A 19521-nucleotide genomic window follows, 5' to 3' on the forward strand; every position below is an offset into this window, starting at 1 on the left:
TTTTTAAAAAGGAAAAAAAAAAGACGAGTAAGGTATTGTTTCCATCACCAAAAAATATACAACCTAGAGGGAAAAACATGTTAAAACATATTTTGATAGTAGTGTACAATGTGTACTGTAATAGATGCAACTAAAAATAGAGAAAAATAAGTGATTCTGCCTGGAGGTATCAGGTGATGACCACTGAGATGTTTTGAAGGGTGAATAGGAGTTCTCCAAGCAGACAAGAGAGAAAAGAAATTGAAGATCAGGAAGACGTGGTAGGGTTGGGAACTGCCTCATTCTCTACTGCTCTCCTAACCAATTACCACAAATTTGGTGGCTTAAACAGCAAAAATTTATGATCTTATAATTCTGTAGGTTGGAAGTTCAACAGGGTTCTCACCGAGCTAAAATCAAGGTGTAGACAGGACTGCATTCTTTTCTGGAGGCTCTGCCACAGTATCTGGTTCTTTTCCTTTTCTAGCTTCTAGAGGCTACAGACATTCCTTGTCCCATGACCCCCTTCCTCTAGCAGGCCAACTCCTTCTCACACTTGCAATCTTTCCTCCTCCTTCTATTTCATCTCTCTAATTTGGCCAGGAAAGGTCTTCTGCTTTAAGTACTCCTATGATTGGGCCAGTCAGGTAATCCACAATGATCTCTGCATCTCAGGGTCCATACTCTTAATCACATCAGCAAAGTTCCTTCTGCCATGTAAAGTAACATATCACTAGGTATGTCACAGGGGATTAAGATGTGACACCTTTGGGGTCAAAAGGAAGAGCATCATTCTGCCCAGCGCAGGCGGTGACACAGAACTGAAATGGTTATAGGAGTTTTAGAAAGGGAGGAGACCAGTTTGGAGAGGGTGGTAGCTGCCAGATAATGAAAGCCCTTGTCTAATGAAAGCCCATGTTAAGGGACCTAGAGTTATTCCTGAAGATGATGGGATCCTTTGAAGGGCTTAAACAAGGTGAAAATTGTGTTTTGCTGGCAGCACAGAGGGGCATATTCAAAGGAGACAAGACTTGAAGTTGGGGTAAGTGGTTAGTTATCTCTTGCATATGCTCCATAAAGAATTACATATTTTGTTTATTAAAGGATAAAATGCCACATGAGAAGTTTCTGTCTAAAAAAATGATCACAATACCTGAACACTGATACTGTATTAAAACAATTTCATGTATTCCAGGTGTTGGACAAAAACGTTTATTACTCTCTAACCCTAACTCCCATAGTCTTACAAGTTCGTGGACCAAAAAAAGTTCTAGCTGTTCCAACAGCCTGCAGAACTGAAAAAGTTGTTTTCTTACAAAGCTGTTAGAATCTGGGAGTGAATAAGAGGCCCTGGGGAAAGTAAATAATATAAAAAGGGAAAATATAAGGACCAAATCCTGGATGGCACCGGCTTTTAAAGGGAGGACCAGAAAAGAAAACGGAAAAGTAAGAGAGACGACTGTGAGACTATGTATTACAGGACCTGGAAGAGGAGAGAGTACCGGGAATGATGAACTATAAATAGGTTAGTAGTAATAAAAGTTATAAAATTATCAAGTAACCTAAGGACAGAGAAATGTCATTTGAATATAATAATTAAGAGGTCACTGGGACTCCATTTCCAACTAAGATGAAGTAACAGGACCCAGATACATCCTCCTACCTTAAACAACTAAAATCAAATTAGATGAAACAGTGGTTTTCAGACTTTGGACAATAGACTGCACAGGACAGTAATCTCTGGGGGTATATGGTGAATGGAGATCTATAATTGTGCCATCGTACAACTCAGAGTTTCCAAGGGATAGCATAGGGAGGGGAACCCAAACAGACCCAGGTGATCTTGCTGATTTGTGATGACACATTTGGGGATTCAGGGAGGCCAAGTTGGCAAAAACAGATAGGTGAGGAGAGGGAAGAGTGTCAGAGGGCAGAAGCTCCAGAGATCTGCAGAGGAATCCTGATCCGTGCATGCTTGTTAGGACACTGCTGCGGCTGGAGACAGGACTCCCAGAGAGGAAGGGGTGGAACCACACCTGAAATTCACACAGAGCTAATAGTTCACATTGCCACCAATCAGAATACAAAAACCTCCTAATGTGTGGGCACTGAGTACAAAGGTATTGACTCAGTAGTGCTGCCAAATTAGCCCTAGACAAAAGATCGTTCTGGACTTCCTTAACAAAGATCACAAACAAAGCCTTGGAAGGATCGAACTGTTTCCAAGTAACTTAACTATGACTCACAATGTCCCAAAATATTTAAAGGAATATTAAAAAAAATCCATCTCCCAATAGTATAAAATTGGCAATGTCTGGCATGCAAAGAAGCAGGAAAATATGACCTATAATGAGGAGAAGAATCAAACAATGAAGTGGAACAGAAATAGAATTAATAGACAAGGACATCGGAACAGATACAGAGATTTTGAATATTAGGAAAAAAGGTGGAAGGAAGCATAAACATAATGAGAAAAGAGAAAGCTGTAAAAAGGTTCAAATCAAACTTCCAAAGATGAAAATCCAGTATTTGAGATAAAAAATCCACTGGATGGGATTAACAGCAGATAAACACTAGAAGAAAAAGAGTTTCGTGGATTTTTAAGATGTAACAATAGATACTATTCAAAATGAAACAAAGAAAAAGGAGTGTAAAATAAAAATCAAGACAACAGCAGTGATCTGTGGACATCAAGTGGCCAAACATATGAATAATTAGTTGCAGAAGGAGAGGAGGGGGGACAGAAAAAATATTTGAAAAACCAACATTTGAAATTTTTCTAAATGTGATGAAAACTATGAACTCACAGATCCAACACTGTAGACAGATCTCAGGCAGAAGCAAACAATACCCAGATAAATCATACACAAAGTACTGGAAGACAGGGGTTAAGAGAAAAATCTCAAAATCAGCCAGAGAAATGAGAAAGTCATCTGTGAATTAATCAGTTTGGTCAAGTGCTAACAAACCAATGACTATGAACTGGTGAGGGACTGGAAGGTAAGAGAGTGGAGATACAGAGCTGAGATGACTTCTTTGAGAAAAGCTGAAATGAGAGTGAAGGAGACAGAGATAGGAGCATAGCATCCAAGGTGGATTTTGTTTGTTTGTTTGTTTGTTTGTTTTAAATGAGAAAGACTTGAGCAAATTTGTAGATTGAGGATAATGTCAATGATGATAAAAATAAAATACCTGCCGTTTATTAAGCTCTTATTTGTGTACTTGACACTATACCAAAACCTTACTTATAATTATTCATTTAGTTTTCACTACAGACTTATGAAGTTTGGTTGACTTTTGTCTTTTACAGCTGATGAAACTGAGGCACAGACTGATTAAATATGACTCCAAGTTACAAAGTGAATTAGTAGTAGAGCTGGTCAAAACAAAGAAAAAGAGACAAACGAAAATATAGACTCAAATATAGAAAACTGGTGGTTACCAGAAGGGAGATGGGTGGGGAGATAGGGGAAATAGGTGAAGGGGATTAAGAGTATACTTATCATGATAAGCAGTGAGTAATGTATAGGATTGTTGAGTCACTATACTGTACACCTGAGACTAATGTAACATTGTACCCTAATTACACTGGAATTAAAAAAAAAAAGTAGTAGGGCTGGAATACAAATCAAAGTTCACTTGTGATGTACTTGACTACAATATTAGGCTGAGCCAATTAAGACGGAGAAATAGTATAAAGGAAAGAAAGGTATAGCCGATGCTTTAACATCTAGGACAAGCTAGGAGAGAATATATTTGAAAACACAGGTGGATAGGTTTGCCCTAACCAAGACGAAAGGAGGACTTCATTTTTGAGATTTGGGAAAAGAAGTTAAGGGTAGGTGTGACTGCAGATAAATGGGTCCGTTGACATAGAGGATGGGTTCAGGTAATTTAATTCTGTTTGGTGACTTAGTTAGGTATATGGGAAAGCTAAAGCTAAAGCTTTCCCATATACCTAACAACCAAGGGGAAAAGTCAAACAACAGTGAGTGACAAAGCATTGTTGAGAACTCAGTTGCATTTGAAAACTGTTTCAAATGGTCATCTTGTTTATTTCTAGCAGAGAAAGGGAGAGTGTGTGTAGGAGACAAGGATGGCAAGGTTTATGCTTTCAAGTTCATGCTTTCAAGTTGTGGCCCCCAAAGGCAGCCATTTATCAGGATAAGACCAAACCAGTAGGTAGTGTCATAGAGGCAACAAGAATCAAATAGGTTAATAACCACAGTCACTGTGGTTCCCTGCGCACACCCACACAAACACCTAATTGTTTCCTCATGCTGACCCCCTTCCACATTAAGTTCACTTGGTGAAAGTTCTTACTTCCCTTGGAATGTCCTAGAATTTCCATGTTTGGAATTTTTTCCGTATCATTACACGTTGCCTATGAATCATGAACCCTTGTTAAACTTTCAGCTCTAGAGTAAATGTTTCCTTCCAGTCTCAGTTACCACCAAGGCAATTCAGTAACACAATTATCTATTGTGAAATCATATTTATGAACTTCATGACATTATTTCTAACCTTTCCTTATGTATGCTCTTTGACAATTTTAGTTGGGTCTTACACTTTATGCCTTAGATCCTGCATTTTTAAAAGATGACAAACTCGGTTTCTGTGCCCATTTGTATCATGCAGTGTGAAAACAACCATTTTTTCCATGTTCATGCTGATAAGTGAAGCATTTCATCCTCTAGAATTGAGCCTGAAATTCCCAACCAGAGGTAGACTCACTTATGGAGACATTTTACAGTTTCACAAAAGAGTCACTGTTAGATCTATATTACATCCAGATTATGAATTTTATTTTTAAGAAGGCTAGAATCCATTCTTCACAGTTTGATCTTTTTCTTTTCTTTTTTAAAAAGATTTTTATCTATTTATTTGACTGAGAGAGCACAGAAGGAGCGGGAGCAGCAGGCAGAAGGAGAGGGAGAAGCAGGCTTCCCGCTGAGCAGGGAGCCCAATGCAGGGCTCAGTCCTGGGACCCTGGGATCATGATGTGAGCTGAAGGCAGACACTTAACTTATTGAACCACCCAAGAACCCCTGATCTTTTAAAGACAGACATGTTTTTAGAAGAGTAGACCAAATAAAAGATAGCTTATCAATCTTCTTTCTAAACATCAATGACTTAAATTTTTTCAATTTATGTAGAAACTATAAAGGTATACCAGATGTTTTGCCCCGTCAGCTTTCTTCATTTATTTGTAGGCATCAAAGGCTACTGGGGTGACACAAACAATAAATAGGAAAGGAAGTCTCTCCTGCCTTCCTGCTTTTTCTGTAGTCATAAAACCTGCCAGCTTGTACCCGTGGCCCACCTGCCATTCGGTTGCAAATAACTGGTATTTTAGAAAAGATTCAACTTAGTACTGAGTTTTCATTAAGGCTGAGCTAGAATCTGGTTGTATCTGCCAGTAGGATCTGGACTCAGCCCTCTCCAGTTTGAAATTCTGCTCTGAATCCCTACTGTTTACAGCAATAATTTTCAAGCATATTTTAATAGCCTTTTATTATTAAAAGCAATACATGGTTTGGAGAAAATTAGAAAATACAGATAAGCAAACATAAAAATATAAAAATCATATAAAATAAAATAAATATCATATATCATAAATATCATATAAAATAAAATAAAATATAAAAATTCTTTTGACCCAAAGAACATAACTTTATCATCTTAGTTCTTAGCCTTCTAGATCAATACCTTATCAATATTCACTATTTGATGAATTGTCATCATATTCTCCTTTAATTCTTTAAATATGGTTTCCTTTCAATATTTGGACATATTTATAATAGCTCCTTTGAAGTCTTCATTAATTCCAACATCTGCACCCCTCCCAAAAGAGTTTTTGCCCTTTTTCCCCCTATTTCTTTGAAGGACTCATAACTGTTTTGTTGATAACTGGTCATTTTACATAATACATTGTTAACAACTCTGGTTTCTGATTCTCCCAAGGCTTCTTGTTGTTGCTGTTGGGTTTGTTACTGCTGTTCATTTATTTGTTTAGTGACTTGGCTGGACTAATCTGTGAAGTGTGTCTCCCCCACAGTGTGCAGCCTCTGATGTCTCTGTGTAGATATTTTCTTCTTGCTTTTATTTTGAACTTTGCCCCCAGCCACCTGAAGAGGTCTTTAGCAATAAATAGGAAGGTGGGGGCAGATCAGCTCTTCACTGGCTGCTAAGGCTGCCCAGAATAGCTCTTCCACACATGGGGCTGGGGTAATGGGTACAGTTCCTGGTTCAAATGCCACGGTTGGCTACTGTTCTTCCTGAGTTTTGGATTTTGTTAAATAGATACATCTCAATATTTTACCTGTCCTTAGGGCCATTAAATGGTTGTGTTAGTTAGTTTTGATGGTTGAGTCAATGTTTCTTTGAGGGAGAAGATTCATCAAGCTCTTCAAATGACCATTCTGGAAGTTCCACCCCCGGAAGTGGTCTATAATTTATAATCTTACTCATCTGCTTTCACTTAAAATATAGAGAAAATAATGGCATACTACCAAATATGGTTATTTACTAACAATAAAACTACTGAGTGGAGAGTGAGTGTTCTGTACTTTCTTTTACGTCTGTCTTCTCAAACAGTGAGTTCCTGGGGGGAGGACCTAGGTCACATTTGCTTCTGCTTCCATTATGCAGGGCAGTAGGTGAGAGGTAATGTAATTTCAGCTTGAAAACAAAATTATAAGTATAATATGTGTTTTTAAACATAAGAGTCCATAATTACCTTATCCAATGGTTTACCTAGAGTAGTTAACTTGTTGCCTAATTATGAGGCTGGTACCCACATGGTCTTCATATTACATGCACACACATACAAACATATTCTCACCCTTACATTTTCATAGTTTTCTCCCAGTAATTTTTCTCCTTTAAGAGGGCCCATATGCAAAGCTTTTTGTTTGTTTGTTTAACATATTAGGCCTTAAAGGTGCAGTGCTGATGGCTTACACTGATTTTAGGAACTAGTGAAAATGTTTGCGATCTGAAGTAAATTACATATTAACTCAAAAATGCAGAAAGAAAACTGAAGAAACAAAATTAATGTGTTTTGTGAAATATTTATAAAATGTACCATGAGGTCAACCTACCAATAGCAACTCAGCGCTCAAGAAATTAAATATGAATTATATGTATGGTGACATATTAATATATTTCAAAATATTTGATATAGGAAGAAGTAGAACCTCCTCAAAGGGCTTAAAAATCTTCTTTACCCAGTGGGGAGGCTCCTCAAAAAGTTAAAAATAGAACTACCCCAAGATCCAGCAATTGCACTACTAGGTATTTACCCAAAGAATACAAAATTGCTAATTCAAAGGGATGCATGCTTATAGCAGCACTATCAACAACAACCCAATTATCGAAGGAGCCCAAATGTCTACCCACTAGTAAATGGATAAAGATGCGGTGGGTATATATGATGGAATATTCCTCAACCATAAAAAAGAATGAAATCTTGCCATTTGCCATAACATGAATGAAACTAGAGAGTATTATGCTAAGCGAAAAAAGCTGGTCAGAGAAAGACATATACAATATAATTTCCCTGGTATGTGGAATTTAAGAAACAAAACAAATGATCATGGAGGGTAGGGTGGGAAGAGAGAGGACAGCCAAGAAATAGCGTTTTCAGTACAGAGAACAACTGATGGTCACCAGATGGGAGATGGGTGGGGGGATGGGTGAAATAGGTGACAGGGGTTAAGGAGGGCAGGGGACACTTGGTGTGATGAGTGCTGGGTATTGAATGTGTTGAATCCCTAAATTGTACACCTGAAATTAATATTACACTGTCTATTAACTGGCCAGAATGCAAATAACTAAAAAAGAGAAATCTTGTTTACTGTACGTCACCCATATATAGAAAATCAGGGTTGTGAGGATAGGACCCCATATCTGGTAAGGGCCTCAAACACTTTCACAAAAGAGAGAAGGTTCCACAATGCATATTATAATGTTTTTTCTACCCTGATTTGGGTAGAGAGACATGAAAACCCACTGTGAAGACGCCAACCTTCCCATCTCGTCAGTTTGCTTGCACGGCACGTGCTTGCCGAGTAGTTGCACTGTCCTGGGTCTCTACTGGCTGAGGACACCGTGAAGAACTGGTGACTCAGGCACTTTCCTTGCAGTGCTTATACAGGTGGTTGGGGAGTCACATAAATATATTTATTACTACAGATTGTAATATGTTATATGTTATGAAGTACAGCATTCTTTTGGGGTCAGTGGTGTGTGTGGGTTCTATCTTAATTTAGAAGTCAGAAAAGGCCTGACTGTGGATTGATATTGAAACTGAGGTTTGGGGGCACCTGGGTGGCTCAGCCAGTTAAGCATCTGCCTTCAGCTCAGGTTATGATCCCAGGGTCCTGGCTTCAAGCCACATGGGGCTCTCTGCTCAGTGAGGAGCCTGCTTCTCCCTCCCTCTGCCTGCCATTCTACCTACTTGTGCATGTGCTCCCTCATAAAATAAATAAGATCTTAAAAGGAAAAGAAAAAGAAACTGAGTTATGAAGAAAGAATTGGAGTCAGAGAAAAGTGAGGAATGGCCAACATGGAGGCCCAGGGCAAGGACAGAGATTCATGCATTTAAGGAACTAAAAGGAAACCAGTGTGGCTGGAGCATTAAAAGCTTGAGGAGTGGGTTTTGAAAGGAGACTGGGAGGTAGCAGAGTCATACAGGACCTCAGGGGTCATCTCCAGGGTCTTGAATTCTGTTTCACTTGAGTCTTGAAAATTCAGCATAGCAAAACCTTGTTTGATTTTTCAAAAATATCTCCCTGGAATGTAGACAGATGGGGGCCAAGTGGACGCAGGGATGGGGAGGGGGACAGTGGGAAGTTCTGCAGTAGTCTAGTTGAGATGGGATGGGACTTGGACGAGTGGGGCCAGGGAAAGAAGATGAAAACAGAGACACTCAAGAAATATTTTGGAGGTAAGAACAACGAACATGGCATTGATAAACACAAATCTCTTCTTTAGTTCCATTTTTTCATACTATGTCAATAGCAGTTCACTTAAAGTCAAACCTAACACAAATGCTCATCGCATTATAGTAAAATGTCAGCATTTCATGTTGTACTCTGATGTCTATTACTATTTATCCTATTAACTATTTATCCTATACTATGAATTCAGAGGACAAATCAAACGTTCTTTTACCAGAAATGAAAAAGGAAAAGATAATATCACTTTATGTACCAAATAAACTTGTGTGCTTCTTTGGTTGTAGAGGCAGAGAGACTGTGGGACAGGGGAACAATCATGGATTTTTGGAGCTGGACCATTTGGGTTTACATTCTGATACTTCCTTTAACCAGCTCTTTAACTTTGAAACAAATCAGTTAACTTTCTCAACTTTAGTTTAAAATGGACATAATCCCTACTTCACAAAACCTTTCTGACAAAGAAATCCTTGATGTACAATAGTTGCCTGTAATAGTTGCTCGGTAATTACTAGTTCTCTCAACTTACAGCAGCCATTCTAGTCATCTATACTATTCAGGCTGCTTGCTAAATCTAGAAGTATGTTTTTTAGAATTGGAAGAATTTAGCTCAATTCCTTCCCTCAATTTACAGATGAAGATATCATAGTCTAGAGAGGTAAGAGTCTTGATCAGGAACATAGAGATTACAAGAGGCAGAATAGAACCATTTTCCCCAAACACCCAGCATCTTTGCAATGCACCATATTGCCTGGTATGTTTCTTCTCTAATGTTGGATGGGAAGATTTTATAAGATATCCCTGTATCCATTTTGTCTCTGCTTTAAGCATAAGAAAGGTGATGGCTAACAGTGATCTTGTATTCTCTTTGCTAGTTACACAGTATGGGAAAACTTCCTGGAACCAGAATGGCAGAGTTAAAAGCCAAGTACACCTTGCTGCATGACACCGTGGTAAGGTAGGTTATTCATTCATGTGGAGACATCTTTTACCATATTTGTATTTCTCTCTCTCTCTCTCTCTCTCTCTCTCTCTGTGTGTGTGTGTGTGTGTGTGTGTTTGTGTGTATGTGTGTGATGGGATCTATCTTATTTTTTATTCACCCAAAAGCAGGCCTCAAGGCCAAGGTTTGAGTTCAACTAGTTTGAGAAGTGATACTGGAAATTTTCAGGGGAGGATGGGGAAGTGAGATGGGGAAGGGAGGAATCTAGCCAGGAGTGTGCTTCTCTGTAGGTTTGCCCTGGGGCCGACTGTCTCACTGAGGACTCTCTAAGGGTGTGGAACACACCTCTGAACTCTCCCACCAAAGGGTGAGGAAACTGGGCTATTTGCCCATTATTTTTCCATCCCTTGTTGATTAACGATTGTTCCTAGGGAGGTGATCTCCTGGCACTTCTAGCAATGCCCCCTGAGAAGCCAAGCAAGTTCCTGTGGCCAGAGAAAGCTCTCAGGCAGAGGAACACAGGTGCTGTCAGTGTGTATGGTAACTGTCCACCAAAGCTACAGATGACCCCCAGAGTGGGCAAGGTGGGGAGTGGGATTTGGTGTGACCCGGACATTATCTGCTACAGGACACTCTTGTAGGATTCTCTCTCCCCATCTCTCTCTACCACTCAGAGGTATAGGTTCGAGCACAACCTCAGCTTACATCTGCTGAGACGCTGGTCTTCTTACCCCTTCCACCTACCCTAGTCTACTCCCCTTAGCCTCATCACAGTCAGCAGCAGGTGAGAATAGGCTTCCCCAGGATAATTCCACAAAGTTTTCTAAGCACCTGCTATGAACCACTGGGAATCAGGGAGAAGGAGAATGAAGAAAGAAGGGAAATGCAGTTCTGCTGCTACTTCTTACTATTCCCAGCCTCCTTCATTTTCCCCACAACCTCCTGCCTCATAACCTTGTATGATGTCTTCACTCAAAGCCAGAGAGAGACAGCAATGAATAGAAACTCCATCCTGCCATTCCCCATCCATCCGCTCCCCCATCTTCAAACATTAGCCCTACTTCATTCTCTGCCCAGAGTCCATTTGGCTACTTTGAGGATGGGAGCCTGGGGGAAGAGTGAAGCACCAGAAGGAGAGCAAGGCTACATTCCTACAAGCTCTTCATTCTCACTCCGCTGCCTACTTACTCAGCTCCACCCGCGTTCCTGACAACCATCCAGCTCTGGCTCCTCCTCCTTTTCCTCAGTGCCAGCCTCCAGCTAACTCCTCACCCCCATCCCTCATGGAGACTCCATTTCCCACAAAAGGCGCTGACTGCCAGTGTGTACACATAGTTCTCAAGACTCAGGAACTTGGAAGATTTAGATGGAAAGGCTGGGGTAAGCTTTTTCAACATAAATGAGGGAGAGGGACCCATGCAGTTCTCTGGGCATGCTTTGTGGGGTGCTGATTTGGCTTCCTCCTTCCCTGGCCCACAGTTCAGTTCCCTAGGCCTCAATGACGGACAACAGTGTAGGACCAAGGCTATGTCGTTGTTTCTTCCTACTTCCAGGTTGTGTTGCAAAACCCTTACTTCCCTTCTGCTACCCACATCTTACCTCCTCTTGACCCTTTAGTTCCCTCTCTTGTCATTACGAACACCCACCACCCTCTCCCACTCCTACGTGCTGGGTGAGAACGGCATGAGGACACACTCTCCACTCCTGCTGCTGAGGTTTTAGCACTGCAGGCACAGACTGCAAATGCTGAACTGAAACCCACTGAGTTTTGCATTGGAACCACGTTATAGAAGTTAAGTTCTCTTCTGCTGACACTGTGTTTCAAATCCACGTGGGTAAATTAGCATTTGTGTTCTGGTTAGAACCCTAGCCACCTTGTCCACTTTTTTTCTGGGGGAGATCAAACATTGTGGCACAAGTCAATGCTTCACAACTCCACAGGTGAAGACTCAGATTAAGGTGACCAGGCAACTTTAGACTGACATGCAAGGAAATGGAATGGTAAGAAATAACTCCAGCTTTCATTAATAGAAATTATCCGTGTTATCACGGTCGCCACTATTGCTATTTGGGACCTAACATAGTGCCTGGAACATATTATGTCCCAGGAAATGTTTCACTGGATGTTATTGAACAAATGACATGTTAAAGCCAGAGGAAATGGGTGGAGCAGGTGACTTCAGTCGAGACAGCCTTGATCAAGTCATTGGGCATCTCTGCACATGAGGAGACCCCTGAAGGTTTCTCTTGGTGAGGAAGCTTGGTAGGGCGTGCACCAAAGAGCAGTGCTGGCTTTAACACAAGAAATGGCCAGTCCTGCTTCCATAGAGGAGAGACAGCTAGTACGAGGCAGCTGGGTTTCCGAGAAAGATGAATCAAGTCTGCTGATGAGGCTGCAGCTGCCTCCAGCTTGCAGCAGAGGTTGGGGGAGTTTTAGAAGATTCCACCAAGTCTATGGACTTGGAAACAGAAACTTTCTGTGTCCATTCAGATCTCCTTCTTGCCAGATACTGAACGTTTTTTCCTTGACAGAGACAAGAGCTCCCAGATAGGGAATCGCCCTCAACTGTGATACTCAAGTCCAGCTCTAGCCAGACACTGAAGATAGGATCTGAACTCTGTAAGGTAGTTGAGGTCCACAATTTTATAGAATTTTTCTTCCTGGTTTCCTAGTAAAGTGTTATTAGAAAACTTTGATCTTTCTTAGTTCACTAAGGAGGAAAAGATTTTCTTACAGTTGGATCAGGAGAACTCAGGAATTAGAGAAAGCCAGCATTGCTGGGCCAGCTCAAGGGAGGACTCATTCTAGTCCCTATCATCAACACGCCTGCCAGTCTGGGGAGTCATGATTATTCCTAAGAGTCAAGTACAAGTACCGCATTCCCATCCAACACAGTGCTCTGTCTCTCCCACCGTCTTGATCTAGACACTAGGGGTAGTACTTGTCACCTGGTGCTTTAGGCGCCTATTCCATCCATTCCCCTTGTGAGACTATGAGCTCTACTCACCTCCAGTACCCAGTACAATACTTGGCACAAAAATGTCACTGAATTGAACTGAACCTGGGAATGAAAGGAACCAGGAGTAGTGTGGACATGTTCCTTCCTCTCCCTGCTAGACCCCCAGGCAAGCTACTACGGGTGTTAAAAGTACCTCCTTCTCATCATTTGAATCTCTGTTTCATGGAACCCAGCACACAAGAATCAGAGGTCCAACTTCTAGAGGATGCCAAACGTTTCACGGAGCAAATACAACAGCAGCAGTTTCACCTGCAGCAAGCCGATGATTTTCCTGAGGCGTTCACCACAGAGGTCTCTAAAATGCGAGAACAACTTCTCAAGTATCAAAATGAATATAATGCGGTGAAAGAAAGAGAGTTCCACAATCAGTACAGATTAAACAGGTAAGTGCACACTTCTCTCATCAAACACACTGAAGACAGAACAGAGCCAAGCTCTTTCCACATAAACGAAGTCAGAAAAATGAGACTGAACTCGGAAGGAATTTTAGGCACAGTGAGTGGGAGATGGCAACGTTCAAATGATTAAAGCCTAGCTCTCTCCTTGGTATCCTAGAACAGGCCATTCCTGAACAAGGTTACCCAATTTCTAGAAAAAAGCCCAGGTGACAGGGAGACGCCCTCAGGAGGAGATCCCTGCTTTGTTTTCCCTGTGTCAGGAAAGCCATAAACTGTAGCCAAAGAACACACGGCAGAGAACAAGGACTGGTCACACGCTCTCACCCTCTCTCGCCCTGACGGTGGCTCCATGTCCTTTCAGTAGTGCCAGACCATGTGGCTGCATGGTGGGCGCCTACAAGCATCTGTAGGCAAATCCCTGTGAGCCGAGGGTCACATGTGGCTCCCTCTGTCTTTCTAACATAACAACATTGGTCACATACTCAACCTTATTCTCCTAAACTATTCCTCAGGATCAAGAAAGAAAGTAATAATAGCCTTCTGGAAGACACAGTTAATTACTCATCCGGATTTAGAGGAAGTCATTCAGTGAACTGAAGTAGATATGTATTGCTAGAAGGCAAATGTTCCTTCCAAAATCTCCAACATTCCTCCTGCAGAGAAGTGAGTCAGTGGAAGACTTTGTTCAGCAAACCACACTCTCTAGATCGAGTTTCAGAATAACTACAATCCAAGTTTTGTGCTCTGATGTGCTGGGTGCTGGGTCCTGAAGAGAAAGCCAAATTATCACTCCTGGAATTTGTTACCTTTTAAGGTGGCAGAACTTTCTCTGAGTATTTTAAGAGTGGGTAGAAATTTCCGACGGAGCGAATATAATTCACTCCTGTTGAGAGCTGAGCAAATGACTTGAGTGACTTTCTGAGGACTCTGTAAGTCCTTAGTTTTGAATCCTCTCGTTGGGGTCTGTGTTTTCAACGGGGGGATGAAGAAGGCTAGCTGACTCAGGAGAATTATATTAGGGGCAAAAAAAAAAATCTGAGTTCTTTTCTGTCTTTCAATCTAAACTTGTTTCAGGCTCACAGTGAGATCTATAAAAAGAAACCCTAGCTATTTGTGTGCTCTGTAAGCACTCTTTCAGTTGAGAAAATAATGAAATTAAAACAATTGGTGGTTGTTCATTAGTATTGAAAATATGAATGCTTGACATTTCCACGAAAGGGTAAGAGGAACATAAGTCAGTTGATATTTAAATTGTTTAAGATTTCCAAGTGTTCCTGCCAAGGAAAAAACCCCAGCAACACCCAGAACCCTTGACTTTTAGGTATAGACAGGCAAATTGTTCACTGAGTTACTTGGAATGGGGAGGGGACCATCACAGTGGCCTACAGTGAACGAGAACATTCAGGACACACATTTGCAGAAATGTTTAGTGTGTATTGTTTTTGGATTTGTAACACATAATACTCTAGCTTGAGCAGACTCCCTCACAGTCTCAAATATTAGCAGCTCAAGAATGAACAAACTTAGTTTCATAGAAACAATGGTAATTCCAAAAGGAGTATCACCAGGAAAGAATTATAGGCTGTATTTCATTGGCTTTAATATATTTTATATTAATGATACAGAAACAAATTCACTCAATACTCCCTCCCCAGGAAAAAAGTAGATATTTCCATCCCCACCTAAAAATAAAGAAACTAAGCCAGTGAGAGAAAGCCATTCATCCAAATATACAGATGATACTTTTCAGATCAGCACAACAAACTCATTTTATTCAGGGTCTTAATAATAAAAGCCCTAATTAGCACCCCTCCACCCCCAGTATCTTTAGGAACCTCTGAATCATTGGCAACTATGAAAAATAATATATTTTTCAAATGTTCTAGAGAAAAAAATTTTACTCTATAATTTGGTTGATTTTCTCATGTTTCCACACAATATAACTCTTTAATAAATACAGATGGTGATATAATTACAGGGTCAGTTAATAATTAAATGTCACCAGAGTTTTGGTTTTGAGAGTAATACTCATTGACCTCTTGAATATGCAATTTAGGAAAGACTATGTAACCTTCTTAAGTAAGTTAAATATTATAAATAAATAATGGAGTAATTAAATACTGTTGAAAACATTTTTGAAACAAAGCAGAAGTTGCTATCTTTCTAACCACAGTCTCTGAAAAGATTTTCCAATACTCTATTCAGCCTTTTCCTTGCCTTTGCTTTGTTACCTTGTGGGGCTTCTCGGCTTTCTAGTAATTCCTCAGCTCTGGACAGCAAATAAATTGTGTCTCTCATGCTAAATCTGAGATATTCTGACAAGTCTCAGCCATGGTCAGTGATCGCTGTCTGTCATGGGTAGGGACGTGGAAACTGGGGACACCTGTGCTGCCCATGCACACAACTGTCCCGTGATGTTGGCCATGGTGACTCTTTATGCTTCCTAGCTGATTCCCACCGTCCCTGTGCTGTCATCCAGGTCTGGGTGGCTGTTTTCCATTCTTAGTCTAGTAGTAACAGCAAAGTTGGAACAAAGAAACAAACATCCGGCAAGAAAGGAACAGGGAGTATTTTGGTGATGCATCTGCAATTCCAGAATGTTAGCTATGACGGAGGGGCATCTAGGTCATCAGGATTAGTAGGAAGGAAAAACCCACAGCTGGAACAGATTTCACTCTCTAAACACTTTTTTTTTTTTTTTTTTTAATCTTTCCTGCTTTCCTCGTGGAAATTAAGAACAGAATGATCTTAGGACAGGTTTTGCAGGGTGTTGTCTTCATAACTCAAAGAGGATCCCCTGACAAACTTGTTTAAAAGGTAGCTCCAACCCTAAAACTAGTGACTCCAATTTCTGTCCAAGCCTCCCCACCCCGGACAAACTCCCTCTGTGATTCTGAGACATGTCGAAGTTTAACAGCTATTGGCCCCAGAAGTGGTTCTCAGTCCTGGCTGCGTGTTTGAGTCACCTGAATCTTCTGTCAGTGACCACCAGCCCACGCTTCAGCACCTCCTGACGGGAGGCCACAGCCGCCCATCGCAGCCCTTTCTGGCTTTGGACTGGCTGACTCTTACATGTTTATTGCCTGTGCTGGTTCAAAAATTTACCTCCTGCGATTTCTACCCATTCAGGCTGGAAGATGCCTCCTGCCCATGACAACATCCAGGGCTTCTTCTACTGTCTCTTCACTCATGAGTCCTTAAAATCAAAACCCTTTGATGACATGGTTTCAGTCAGGACTCTCTTGCTGCAGAAAAGAAAGGAGTGTGGAGGAGCTTTGACCCTGCAGCAACCCTGAGTCTACAGGAAAGCTAGAAGTGTCAGGCAGATTTAAATTTTAATGTCAATTTAAAAGGTTAAGATTTAATATATATCAATAGGCACAAAAGTGGTTTTCCTTTATTTCAGTAACGCCATGCAAAAAGGAGAATCTAAAAGGAGGGGAAAAAAGAATGCATGAGGATATTTACTACATTTTTTTAAGTGAAAAACTGAAAGCATTCTAAATTCTAAAAAAATAATGGATATTTAAATAATAATGTATGCCAGAGGCTGGCAGCTTGATATTGAGTCAGAGCTAGGTTTCCAGGCTTGAATGTCAGTTCAGCCTTGACTGTGTGACTTTGGAAAAGGTGCTTTAACTCCTATTTCTTCATTTGTACAATGAAGAAAACAATACCTATTTGGTAAGTTCTGAAGTTTAGAAATGATGCGTGTAAATGACCTGATACAGAGTTATTGAAAATAATTTAGGATTATTTTATTATGCAACATCTACCCACTAGATAACTTTGAAACTATTAAGTTATTAATTATGAAGTCTGAAGATATTTTTAATTACATGTTTGGTAAAAATGGATTTACTCATCTGTAAACATTTTGTAAATATTATTAAAAGATACAAGAAAAGTAAAAATGGTCAACTGTGGTGAATAGGATGGAATTATGAATGATATATTTCTCTATTAAATAGGAAAATATGCATCCTTTTAAGGAAAAAAATCAGCTTTTCTTAAAAAACACATGATAGAAATATAACTAGTTTAAAATTTCCTAAAGAATTAGTCATCTTGTGTTTGCTTAAAGAAAAGACCTTTTTGTACTTATTTACAAGTAAAAGCTGTAGAGTCTTCTATTGTGGGAGAGTTTCACGTCATCATTTTTGGAACTCAGGGGCATTAAGGGGGCCTTTATAACCAAAACATGGCAGCACTCTACCACCCCCTGGTGGCAGGCTGGGTGAGGTGTATGATCACTCGGTTGGAAGTAGAGTACTGTCAATTTGTACGCAAGCTCTAAAAGTAAAGGCGTATGTATTCAAAACTCTGACTGTTCCACATCAGCCTGTGGCCCAGACAGCTGACCTATATTAAATTCCATTGGCACATACTTATGACGCTAACTTTAGTTTATATGATTGCAATTAATAAAAATCCCTAAAAAAAAAAAAAAACCACCTGGTGCGCATGCGTCTTTAGCTCCAAGGTCCCAGACCTGTTGGCTAGCGAGAGCTCCTTATTTGATGGAATCAGAGGAAGGCACTGCAGTAATGCAGGCAGGCACTGGTTCATTGTAAATAGTATAAAAGCAGGCCCAGGGCCAGCCTGGGAAGGGGTCAGAGTTCAGGGAGGAGGTGCTGGGGCAAGTAGCTGTGATGTGGTGAGTTAACTGTTCTAATGGATGGGTGTACACAGTGTTGTGAGAGGACCGGGTGGGTGGGGGGAGGCCCCTAACCAGGAGTCACTGAAGCCATCATAGAGAATGGACGCCAGGTGACCTGGCAAACAAACATGGAAAGCACACTCTATAAAAAAGCAGAAGGTGCGGCGCCTGGGTGGCTCAGCTGGTTGGGCCTCTGCCTTCAGCTCGGGTCATGATCCGAGCGTCCTGGGTTCTAGCCCCACGTTGGGCTCCCTGCTCAGCAAGGAACCTGCTTCTCCCTCCCTCTTAAAAAAAAAAAAAAAAAAAAAAAAAAGCAGAAGGTTATTACTGCAGAAATAGCTTACTCTTTTGTACATTGTCAAACTTGTTGGGTTTTGTTTGTTTTTTACAGCTTAACAGAAGAAAAGAACCTCATAATAAAGGAATTTGAGAAGATTCCTAAGCCAGGAGTGAGTCTTAGATGGTCTACAGTTTGTTAAATACAACTGGTATCAAACATCCCTTTTGATAAATAATGTTTATCACAACAATCGTGCGCTGAGACATTTGAAAGATCCAAGAGTCTTAAGTATGGATAATACTAAAAGGAATAACTTCTGGAATGCACACAGTGACGCCTACCACAGACTTAGCTATCTGACCTCTAATTCAGGCTGTGTTTAGTTGGAGAGTATCTGCTTTGTTTTTAGGGGGAAAAAAGGATTCTGTGGTTGGCACATAAAAACATTACTTTTTGCATAACTGTTACTCTTAGAGCTTCCTGAACATCTCGAGCTTATTATAAGAAATTTTCATGAAGGAAATGTTTCACTTATCTATTCCTACATAACAAACTGCCCCAGAACTTAGTGGCTTAAAGCAGCCAACATTTCTTTTTCTTCCTTTCCCCACCCCCCAACAGTTCTGAGTTCTGGTCTGAGCTGGTTCATTTGGGGCTGGGTAGTCTAGGACGGCGCCACTCACATGCGGGCCAGTTGGCAGGTTAGCTGGTCTATGATGACATGTCACCAGTTAGTCACATAATGGTGGGAGAGTTTCTGGCCTCAAGAAAAAGACAAACAGCCTCAAGTAATGGCAAATCCCAACACACAAGACTTCAAGCATCTGCTTTTGGAATATTTCATTGGCCACAGCAAGTCACACGGCCAAGTCTAAACTCTAGGGGTAGAGAAACAGGCTCTACCTTGTAATGAGAAGAATGACAAATACCCACGGGAACAGGAATTTGAGTCCTTTTGTCATGCTCTATCACACAAAGTAAAAAGAAATGTCATTACACTTTGCACTGTTGCCCTCTTCTGAACAGTTGTATTTCCAAAGTGTGCTATTGGTATTTTAATTCTAAGGCACAAAAACCTGTTCAGCATAGAGTAAAATACTACTTTTTATTGGTGTGTTTGTGTGTATGTATATATGTATATATATGTATATATATACACATATATTATGTATATACATACATATTATATACATAATAGTTATAATATATATTTTATGCTATTATAAAGTACACCTATCATTTACCACACAGATTTTATGGGGACGAGCATTTTTAATTTTA

At 40.5% G+C, this 19521-nt stretch overlaps 1 protein-coding gene across 4 annotated transcripts in view; it reads left to right on the top strand.

The window, feature by feature from the left end:
- The window catches only part of CCDC146 (coiled-coil domain containing 146), a 117310-nt gene that overhangs the window by 66572 nt on the left and 31217 nt on the right, over positions 1–19521 (top strand). For all 4 annotated transcript variants that reach the window (XM_059170917.1, XM_059170915.1, XM_059170918.1 and 1 more), the window contains exons 3-5: positions 9815–9897; positions 13076–13285; positions 18352–18409. In XM_059170917.1, coding sequence (XP_059026900.1) covers positions 9815–9897; positions 13076–13285; positions 18352–18409 — 351 coding nt within the window. The remainder of the gene's footprint in view (positions 1–9814; positions 9898–13075; positions 13286–18351; positions 18410–19521) is intronic.

Source organism: Mustela lutreola, chromosome 4 (genome assembly GCF_030435805.1).
Source record: "Mustela lutreola isolate mMusLut2 chromosome 4, mMusLut2.pri, whole genome shotgun sequence".
Taxonomy (NCBI): Eukaryota; Metazoa; Chordata; class Mammalia; order Carnivora; family Mustelidae; genus Mustela; species Mustela lutreola.